This window comes from Buceros rhinoceros, unplaced genomic scaffold (genome assembly GCF_000710305.1).
Source record: "Buceros rhinoceros silvestris isolate BGI_N320 unplaced genomic scaffold, ASM71030v1 scaffold15811, whole genome shotgun sequence".
NCBI classification, from domain to species: domain Eukaryota; kingdom Metazoa; phylum Chordata; class Aves; order Bucerotiformes; family Bucerotidae; genus Buceros; species Buceros rhinoceros.
The window spans coordinates 102,052-113,525 of record NW_010393972.1 but is presented as its reverse complement, the minus strand read 5'-3'; the positions used below and the strand labels follow the sequence as shown (position 1 = coordinate 113,525).

The 11,474-nt window shown below is 37.8% G+C and overlaps 1 protein-coding gene across 3 annotated transcripts in view; it reads right to left on the bottom strand.

Moving 5' to 3' along the window:
* Positions 1-5,098: 5,098 nt before the first annotated feature.
* The window catches only part of SORBS2 (sorbin and SH3 domain containing 2), an 86,095-nt gene continuing 79,719 nt past the window's right edge, over positions 5,099-11,474 (bottom strand). For all 3 annotated transcript variants that reach the window (XM_010145092.1, XM_010145094.1, XM_010145093.1), the window contains 3 exons: positions 9,392-9,441; positions 6,262-6,368; positions 5,099-5,483 (listed from right to left, as the gene is read on the bottom strand). In XM_010145092.1, coding sequence (XP_010143394.1) covers positions 5,422-5,483; positions 6,262-6,368; positions 9,392-9,441 — 219 coding nt within the window. In that variant the 3' untranslated portion in view covers positions 5,099-5,421. The remainder of the gene's footprint in view (positions 5,484-6,261; positions 6,369-9,391; positions 9,442-11,474) is intronic.

The window sequence follows — 11,474 nt, the reverse complement described above, 5'->3', positions numbered from 1 at the left end:
AATATTAAATAATAGTCTGTTAACACAGAACTTTGGTCTTTCTCTGACTCTTGAAGAAACAGGAGTTTAATACTAGAGGGTGTAAATCTGTAATGCGTTATGTATAGGATTTGCACTGATACAAATGAAACAGGATCTTGGAGTCCTGGGTGCAGATGCACAGTGGGACCAACCAGCAGGATCACACTAAGAATCGTACCTACAGGATTGTTCAGGCTCTTCCCTGGTTTTATCACCACGTATTAACCTAAAAACTTCAGTTATTCTTTTTATGTTTCAGAAGTGACACAAAATACATGAATGAGAGCCTGTATGTCACTAGCATCACTTTCTTTGGCCAAAATATATCTAACTCAGGGTAGTGTGAGCAGGAATTAATTCATTCTTTTGTTTCCCTTTCAGTGGATTGCTGTCATATTCTGGTCAGCTATATCTAAGAATATTTTTAATTTTCAAAGGAATGTGACTGGACTGTACAGATGAGAGTAATAGATTCTATCATGCAATATTTAGCTAGGACTTACTTAGGAACTTAACTATCTGGCCATTGGCAGCGTGGCAAAAGTAAAATGGCATTTTTTGCATCCAGGTAAATAAATTGCATTAGGTTGATTGGTTACCTGTAGAGTTGCAGAAGAAAGCCTTATTAAATGCATCTTCCCTGCTTTCTGCGTATGGCCAAGGTACCAATTTCTACACATTGGTCTGGCAAATTCCCTGCTCTGTAAAACATGTGGATTCAAGTCTCTGATTGAAATTCACTGGATATAACAAGGGGTTCTGCTGTAAAAACATGTTTAAAAATTGAATTACTGGCTATTTCAATATGCTTTTGCAACTCTGGAGCCAAATAAGATTTGACTTTAAGTTAACTTGACAGGTACTAGAGAAGAGAACAACTGTCTGCTCTGCTGGGTAGTGGGAGCAGTTAAAGAAGCTGTTTCTGGTCTCTGCCTTCGCTCATACTTTTCAATATCATAAAACCAACCCAAACTGGACACCCAGTTGCTTCAGTGCTTCTCTCTTCTGCAATTTTCTTCCCACGTTAACAGAGAAACTACCAATAGTGTGGGATCTGTTGACTTCAATGGGGTTTGCTGTTAAGTGGAGCAAAGGCAGGGTTTCACCAGGTAGCTATAAAAGCTGTAAGGGAATATACTTAGCAATGACCTAAGGTCCTTCCAGAGCTACTGACTTCATGTTTAGCTTCCCATTGGCTTGTGAACTGCTTTTTCAAATGCACAGGAAGCACCTCATGTTCCTGTCCGGGTTCTTTACATCACCATTTAAAAGGCAACGAGTAAATACCAGGCATTGCAGAACGACAACATGCTTTGCTTTGGCGAGGGTGACAGAATGTTAAACCTGCTAGGGTGACACTTCGCCTAGTTTGGGATATAGATCATTACCCTGAACTGCTCATGCATTCGACTTCCTGGCTTGTTGGTGTCTTGTGGCCTTTCTTGTTTTAAGAGGCCTTTGCCTTAACAGCAAACACATGACTCACTACAGGGTAGGCAGTGGAATTTACTTTTTTTTTTTTTAGGGTCACTCTGGTTATGTTACCTATTTATCTGTAATGTAGCACAACTCTGCAACAAACCTGATTTCATGTGGACTGACACAGACTTTTCTTAGTCTGCTAACACAGGCTACCATTAAAAAAAAAAATCCTAATAGAAATCAAGATGCATGCTAAATATCCTGACAAAATAAAAGGAAATTGGTTTGCTACAGCATTTTCTAGAAAAGTCTGTGAATATCTGAGGCTTTTAATTGATTTATTATGATTTCATCCAAGATATTAAACTGGCTGGCCTCTAATTCCCCAGATCTCTTTTCCTCTGGCCTTAAGGACAAAGCACTACCTAGTCCAGTGAGATCTCCTTCATGAATTTACAGAGAAGTTTACAAGGAAGCGGAAAAAATTCTTTAGTCTGTTCCTTAAATACTGTAGGTGAGATTTCAGCAAACTTAGCTGATTTGAATATATTTGCTTTACCTGGATATAACTTCATTAATTTGCTACTTTTTTTTGACTAAAACTTTAACACTACAGTTTTTCCTGATGTGTCAGTGACTTGCTAGTCTTATTATAACGGCCTCTCTTTCCTCTTTTTTCATTCCCTTTGCAATTGGCTAAAAGGATGACATTTCAGCCCTTAACCATTCAGATTTTCTTTTTATTAGTGAGACTACACCAACCAGTTGGCATTACTAGGCTAAGTTTTACAGAAAAAAGACTATTAAAGCACAGTACTTCCTACTTTTGGCTGTTCTTATGGCTCAAACCAGTGCTTCAGCAATGTCCCAGATCCCACAGTGGGTCACCCAGCAAACAGAAAGGACAAACCCTACAGTGTTTGATTGTATATTCCAGGATGTACGTGGTTATAGGGCTGAAAGAAGATGTGTATAGGGTGGGTTTAAGCTAACTTAGTGTTGGAAGGGCACATTTACCTCAGTGATAATAGCACTGATTAAATTAGGCTGTGTCCAAATTGAAAGCACTCCCAGCACCACAATGTTTACACTGACAAGGAGTTTATCTGCCGGAGTTTTAACAGCAGTCCCTGTTTTAACCCTCCTGTAGACAAAGTTAAGATTTTAAGCTATGTACTTGTTTGTTTAGATGCATCAGTGGTTTTGCATTTTCCAGCCCAGCTACTGGAAAGATAAAACTGAGCATGAATCAGACTGGAGGAAGTAAGTTTACTCCTGTCCAAATGCAGGTTGCTGTCGTGCCACATTCTTCAGTGGTAGAAGTACAGCACGCACAGCATGTGGGAAGAGGCAGCCTGGCCAGGGTGGTGAGTGTGGCTTGGAGAAGCAGGACCAAGGAGCTACTCTGAGGCACTAGCAATAACTGTGTAACCAGGCAGTGGTGGAAAAAAAAAAAAACAAACTCAAAACGGAATAGGCAGCTGCTTGCTTACTTTGCTTCTTGTTGCAGGTTTTTTTGGTGTTTGAACAGTTGTTCCTTGCCAGACAGATACAGTAGTACAGGATAACTAAGTTTTGCAGGCAAAGTCCCAAGTTTAAGAAACTCCCCCAAAATCTATATTTTCCTTAAATCTTGCTTCTATGCTGTCACTTTACAAAGAGTTTTTGTTTTGCTTTTGTTGAAGGATTAGGGTGTGGGAACTTGCCAGGTGTAAAGGGTTTACCATTGCGTGTTTTACCTCTGTGCTTCTGGAGTGAAGGATGGCTCTGGCAACAGTAAAATTATCTCAGATTAGACCAGTCAATGCAGAAAGTCCATAATGTTGCTTATGAATTCCAGTTGTTTCAGGAGAGACGCTGAAGCGGCCTGAGAACTATGTGGGCAACGCCAGTTGTCCATCTGTATAACCAGTGTATGCTTGGTGGTGGGGAAAAAAAAAACCTCTCTGCAAGGCAAAGCTTTTTACATATAAGCTGGAAGAGTTAAGCACTTTGCAACAGTTAAGTAATAGGTTGTGTGTATTTTGAGAAATGATGGGGAAACAGTTGTGTACTCCAAGCAAAATTTATTAGAAGTCTATTCAAGAAAAAAACCACAGAGACCTTTTGCTTGTAGGAATTCAAAGTCAGCTACCTGAAAGCCAGGTATGAAAAACCTGTATTTTTCTAAAATCAGATACAGAGTAGAAACAGTACTTTTTAAATATCACAGGCAACAGATATTTAAGTCTTCAGTCATAAATGGCATCAAAGACAGGTATTAATCTCACAGCAAAGCTGCATGCAGATCTAGTTTAAAATTGAAAGCCTTTGAATATAAAGCTTTTGCCATGATATCTGCAATAATAAAGGTATGCTGCACAAAGATGTTTCTTTACCTTTATCTTAATGACACTTCTCAGTAATAAAGACATATGTACATTTAGATTTGGCTGGTAAACCATATTTTAATTAATAAAATTTTGCATAAAATGCTATCTTACAGAATTGCACTATCCAGATGTGCTTATGGTAATAGAGCATGAAAAGAAAAATTCATTGACATGTTCTGTATGTCAAGAGGGCAAAGATCAAATAAGAAACTTTTTTTTTAAATCAACAACCAAATGGCTCTGTACAAAAAAGCAAACATATGTACAAAATGCTACAGAGACTACATACATTTTGATAATTTCAATCCTTTACCCATGAGAAATGCCGTAGATGCTTTTGCCATCTATAAGGTGCTGAAACCAAATCTGAATTTTTATTTTTATAAAGCCATAGTCATCATCCTGTGCCTAAATTTCATTTGATATTTATGCTTACCTTTGCTTATGGAAAAATGTATGTTTTTCAAATACTTGTTTCATTCAGGAAAGAAAGAAAACCCCACCGCTAAAATGTATCAGTTTTAATACTTGTGACTTTTTCTTCTGTACTAAATTCCTAAAAAGAATGTGTAACTCAGGTTTTGTTAACATATATGTATATATATAGTGAAGTAAATCAGTACATGATACTTGTGAATATTTTTCAGGTGGCTGTGTTAGGAAAAAAAACCCCAAACAACCAAAACCCCTTTGCATTAACACTGTTTACTTCCTTCTTAAAATTCCTGATCCATAAAAACACTAACCTCCCAAATTTCATGTTCTTTACTATTACAACCATTTAATGTCAGACATCAGCAGCAGGTTATTATTGTCTATGCTTATATCATTGTCTGTCTCTTCATCAGATACTCTTTCCTGAGGTTTTGTGCCTCTCACACTTCTTACCTTTTAACAGAAAATATTACAGCTTTATTCGGGAAAAAAGAAAAAAGGTTTAGCCGATACCATTGCACCTGTTCAGTACACTTGCAGCTCTTCCGTTTTCCACTATGCTTGCTTGAGACTTTACAATCACCGTGCATAGGTTACAACATACAAGTGCAGGCAAAAAATTCTGTATTTTAATTTGTCATACATTGTAAACCAGTACAATAGGCAAACCTGTGATACAGCAAAGTGAAAGCAACAAATGCTGCCAAGCTAGTAAGAATGTAGAAATTTAAACAATTTTTAAAAAAACAGTAACCAGCAACTTTCCCCTCTATTACATACGTGCTGAGAAAATCCCATCAGACTTCATGATAGTACCACAAATCTCCAGACAGTTTCTCCCCCTTCCCACTCCCCCTCCACGACAATCCATCTGTGTACTTGTCATGAGACTTTTCCCACTGTGTTTCAACCGAAAAGGCTTTAAAGCAGGGAGTATTTAAATGTTGAAACAATTCCTCTTGCTTCAGAAAAGCTTAGTTATCCACACCGTGGTCGTTGCTGCAATACTGGTGGAACGGTTTGGTGGGTGAGATGGTATGAGGATGAACTGGATGGCCTCTATTTGAGACTGCAAGCAAGAAAACAGAAGGCCAGCATAGCATGTTTTCTAGCAGCTCTATGCAGATGTGTTGCAGAGATGCAGCATAAATAAGCAGGAAAAAAAAATAGTTCACAGCCTCTTGACATAGTTTCCAGGGAAAGTACCAAAGAATTTGGTTCTTCTTGAGGTTCCTGAAATTAGAAGCAATAGATGAAAGATGCGAATAACAACAGGAAATCACTATTTAAGCCTGCCCTTTAAATTGTTATGTTTAATGTTGCGCAAACAAATATAAATTTCTTTATAACTTCCAAAAATTATTTTGAATTTCATTTGTGAGTTTTATGAAATTATAACTACAGCAAGGAAAAAGCAAATAAAGAGACATATGTGATTAAATTGTTAGGCCTGATTAAAAGCTGTGCTACAATTTTGGCTTAGTACCTAGAAATAATTTAATTTCAAAAACATCAATGCCATTAAAATATTTTGAATTTTCAAAATGCTGAGGACTATTTAGATGATTAAGTTAGTCACTGTGTGCATGAGGGTTTATGAAATGATTAAGCCACCTTATCTAGGTCTAGTTATGAAATATGTCTGTTCAGTTGTTATACCTGGTTCTCACAAAGTCATCACTTCCATAGATGTGTTCATGTGAGTAAGTTTGACACTACCTGGTCTTTATGAAGAGAGCAGCAATACATAGCTCATTTTGTGTCACATGAGAATGACAGACAGTGCTGTACAACAAACTGGTGGCACATCACCATTTCTGTCTATCAGTTCCAAAAGATACAAGTGAAAAATTGCTCACTAATTTCAGTGTGTTTTGGTTGGGATTTCTCCCGATAAAGCCAGGTTCAGGTTTATTACACTGTATACCAAAAATTAATTAGTTTAAAAGACATCAAGCAAAGAAGGCAGCAAAGGTCAGGAGGGAAAAAAAGCAACTGAATTAAAACATACCCACAAACCATCCATCATCACATTTTTCCATCACATCAATGACATCTCCCTCTCTGAGCTCCAATTCATCTTCGTTCCTAGGAGTATAGTTATATAGAGCCTGAAACCTTAAATAGGACAAACAATGCATTGTAAAAAGAAGTAGGAGTTCTTTGTACCTTTGCTGAAGTAAAGGAGTTGGTTTAAACATTAACTAATAAGTAACACTTCTTGAAAATATAGGGGAAAACAGTTTGTTTTGCCTGGTGGACTTCAGGGATAGGTAGTTATTATAGTAAGTAAATAAAACTTTATCAGGAAGTTAACTCCTCAGTCACTAAAGAAAGACAGGGAACTCAAGGCAAGCCTGATGGCTCCTCAACCAGGTGCTTTAACACGGAATTCTAGGTTGTTGGTAGTTTTGGGTGGGGTTTTTTTTTAACATTATTTTATAGTTGAGTTACTAAAACAGAAGACATCTAGAGTCTGTAGATGTTCTGCCCCCTTAATCCCCCCATGTTCAGCACCCACAACTGGCTTTGCCTTTAAAGTCTGGAAGGAGCGTTCTCTGCTGTAGCAGACCAAAGTGCCACACAGCACAAGCAAGGTGCCTGGCAGCCTTCTGCAGCTGGTGGAGGAGGGCGTCCAGGAGAGTGGCTCACACGCTAGCACTGTGACTGGGGGACCTTCCTGGGCTCCTCAGAAGCAAGTGCTAAGGTGAGACTTGGCAGTGCCAGAGCTCGACATGTAAAAGAGGTATCTTCCTCTGTGGTGAAGGTGGGCAGTAGTTGCTGTTTGGAAATACACAGCCCTAACCCCTTCCCTGGTGAAAACTGCTAGTGCTGTATGTATGAAAAAAAACATCTATCAATCATCTCTGCAATTGGGGGAGAGGCTTGAGTCAAATCAGGGGACATAAGAATGGAAACTCAGTATTCAGACACCGATGTGTACCTCTGCGCTGGCCAAGGCTGCACATTGAAGTATGTGAGGTGGATAAGAAGTATGAGATTACTAAATTTATTATCTTTCATTCCTTGTCAGCTTTTCATTAAGTTTCTTGGAATGGAAAGAATGGCAATGAACTCTTAATAGGGGGAACTGCAGGTGCTTGGAGCAACAGCCCGTGGGAAGATTGCTGCAAAGGCCTGTGTGTGTCCTGCAGAGTCAGATTCTGCCTTTTTTTCTCACCATCTGTGCCCCAGCTATGACTGACTGTGTGTAAAGGAGCAGGGTACAATTTCAGAAATACTTGATTTAAAAGAATTGAAACAAAACATAATCATGTCCATTTTTCCCTCTTAACTTCAGTTCACTGACTTAATGCCATTACACTTCCCCCAATAAAACCAAAATAACACCCCCTTTGATATGTTGGTACTGAATATTGCCATTAGCTCTGTATCATTCAGGCAAAGTTTCCATGGCTTAAATGTTTATTTCAGTAAAATATTCCTGCTCCTGAAAGTCCAGCTTGAAAATCCTATATACAGATTGGTGCTAGACTTAGTGTAATGATCAGTCTTCTTGAATAAACGACATTTATTTTTCACATTGCTGGTTTGGATGAGAAGAAAAAAGACACTGTTCCAAGACCAAAAAAGAAAACCCCAAAACTAAGCTAATTTCTCGTGGCTGACTGTTATCCTCCCAAATCTGAAATGTCTAATTTTATATTTTAATCACACTAACAAACAAAATGGAAAGGGACTGGTTATTTAAGCAATTAGTTCTGGTAATTTATGTAGCAGGAGTAAGAACAATCTGTACAAAAAATCCTAAATGGCAGTAACGTTTTCTGTCATGCTTATCATAATTCCAGGAAAGCAGAGCTATGATCATATTCCAAAAGTGATTAAATGCAGCTTCCAAAGGTACAGAGTTGCAGATGTAATGTGTCATGAATAGGATTCTGGCCAATTACTTACTCAAATACAGTAACAAGAACTTCCCAGTTAGAACTCCTCGTACTTAAGAAATCTAATCATCGTCTTTTCTAGATAATCCATTTTAATAACTCCTTTGTATTAATTTAATCCTCTCTTTGCTAAACTAAGAATTTCTTAAATATGAAAACTCTACTACCACTTACAGCACTAACAGTATACCTACCCAAGACAAAGAATGGTTGGTTGACAATTTAAATATATTTTCTTTCTTTAAACTTTAGGAATAAGTAATCATGAACTATTTAAACTATACTGAACAAAATTAGTTATATAATTATTGCTTACAAAATGTGGTTCAGTATGCTCAACAAACCAACAGGGTCTTGTGGTTTTAGTGAGGCCGAAACTGAAATGTCCAATTTTCACTACAAATTATCTGTGGTATAGTTACTTGGTAACTTTTTACTCCTCTCTTTTGCCAAGTGACTAACTCTTTCTTCTTCAAGTGACTAACAGGTAAACTGTTAAATACTTTCAGATGCTAAGCCTTAGTCACGTTTAATCTATTGGGGTGTGTTCCAAAATCCTCTGATGCTAGAGGAAGAATGGCTACTGGTTTTGGTGATCACTGAAGTAGGACTTGAGTGCCAGGCTGGGAGGAAAAAAACCCAGTCAAAATGATCTTGCACTGAACTTGCATTTTAACGGTCAGCACTGCAATAGCCTTACATGTTTTATCCCATGTGCTTACACTGTGAAAATAAGACTTGATACGTAGGTTCTTCTCCAGTGTTTAGAAAGACTTTCTTATTTCTAATTTTTAAATTGCACGTGTAAATTACGCCAAAAAGTGTGAGCCTGTGTTCCTGTGATCAACATTATCAAGTTATTTTTGAATGTCTACTCACATCCAGAACTGTTACCAAGTAATTTGTATCAAGTCAGTAAAGCACGAGTTGACTCAATGTTAAATCTTGTCATTCTGCTGAGATATACAACTGGAGAGAATTAAAAGAGTCAAACTTCAGTTTTCACAAAGTTATCCTTTTTACACGATGGAGAACTGGAAGTTGGCACATCTGTCTGATGTAAATTAAACCACTTCTGGGACCTTCTTGGATATCTTCCTACATCATGTGGTTATCTGTAAATTTCTGAAATATCTTCATAATTGTATTTGGCAGATTAACAAGTTATCTGATAATGTGCTGGCTATTGCTTAAATGTTAAGTTTTCGTTTAGTAGACAAGAAGTATACTTACGGTTCCCCCCCACTGTGTGTGTTTTCATGAGCAAGCACAGGGCGCTGTGGCTGAAATGAAATGATTTGAAATGTAATAAAGATTTATAGTCTAAGGTCCAAATAGTTGGATAGGGACAGGAGAGACAGTTGTTTGATAGTTCATTTTCTAGCTTGCATAAAACAACACCCTCCCCACCCTCCCCCTGCGGACCTTTCTCCTTAAGAGACATGGCAAGCAACAGAATCTTGGCAGGTTTAAAGATCTGATTTTTGGAGGACATAATAAAAACTAAAACAAAACTGTGAACTTTATCAACAGTCTATTTATAGTATAGTAGAGAGCTGGAATAGCACCCTGCTGCCTCTTCACTGTGAAACAGAAATAGCATTAGAAAAATCAGATGCGACTGATGAACATTATACATTCTTTGGGTGAAGTATATTTTTAGATAAGCAGAGATAAAATCTCCTACATGTAATGGCTGAATTTAGAATATTCATAGACAAACGACATTACAAACACATAGAGTACTAACTTGGCAGGCATAACATGCTATGCTTTAATTAATTCTGTTTCATCTCAATGGGGAGCACAAAGCCATGCAGGCTGTTGGGAGGCAAAGAGCATAAAGGATTTTTAAAAGAATGCATGTAACTGTCTGAAAATAACAATTAACACTTTTACTTCAGAGAAAAAAGTAGTTTGTATTTCCAGTGCAAAGCGTTATGAAAGGAACTACTTCCCTTCTTAACAGAGCATTAACCACCTCTAATATCCAATAAAACTAAATGCAACTGAAATGAAAAACATTAACCTCTATAGAAACCATATCCTGCTTAAAAAGATGTTGACTTACACCGATTAGAATCTGGCTGGGGCCAGAAACAGTGCAGGAGCAGCTGCTTAGGAAAGCTCTTGATGTGAGCAGAGATCATATTCTCTGTTGACTGAGGATGCCCTATGGTCATAAGTAGAGACTGCCAGTCTGATACAAGTCTGGGAACTGTATCTGTTTTGGGACTGTGGATATCAAACACAGCTCATGGCATTTTCTTTCATGAATTGAGTAAACTGCAACCTGATCTCAAGCCATGGGATTTGTCTTATGGCTCCATGGTTCATTCTTTCCCAGGTTTGGCTACTTCAGTTGATTTTGCTTCAGTTTACTCTGGAAGAAGTTGACGCAATCTTCCATGAGGGAAGGCTGTATGGTAAATTGACTGTTAATATGCACAATGTTTTTTTTTTTTTCCTTCCCCCACCCCAACACCTCCAGATGAAATTGAAGAAGTTAAATTTCTTTTCATCATGTTTGTATGTATACACGCAGAAAATATTGTGAACATTTTCCACTTAAAGTTATACTCTACAGACTAAAAATTAAAAAGGTGCATAAAGATGCAGGCAGGTTGATTACAGAACTTTTATTCCTATTAATGACATCTAGGTGGGAAAGAGGTTATCAAAGTCAAAATATTTTGTTTATACCCTTTAACTCTCCTCTGCTAGCGTACAAGACAGACAGAGAAGTTTTACTAAAGCATCCAACAATAAAGACTGCAAACTAGACAGTTCTCAGTGAACCCCCTTCAACAGTTGGCTTGTCAAATAAGAAGAGATATTCCACCGGGCAGATTGCAGATTAGAATCTGACCTTATTCTCTGCTAATGTTTCATTGGCTCCGTAACTGAGCTGAATGCCAAAGATAGTCAGAGACGCAAGAGAACTCAACAGAGGTTAAGGGTTTTTCTTGCAAACAACAAAGTCAGTGTTCTAAACAATACCACGGATTTTTTGAATGTCTAAGGAAGAAATTGAGTAGGTCAGTACTATCTTCTTTTTCTGCACATGCTTCAATGCTTTAAAAAGTTTTATTGCTATTGTTAACTACCGTAGAAACAGAAAATCAAGATGAGTGAAGGTTTTCAACTCTATATTATTGCCACAGGGAAAACTTTGACAGAACTAGAATCTGTGAAAACCAGGGTGAAGTAGTCTGTGCTATGTCTGAACAGAGAGCCCTTGGAGCTCGCTATCTGAATGCATTCCTCAGTAGTGCTCCAGCTGACATCAAGATGCTTTCTCCGTGTTTTCTTTCCC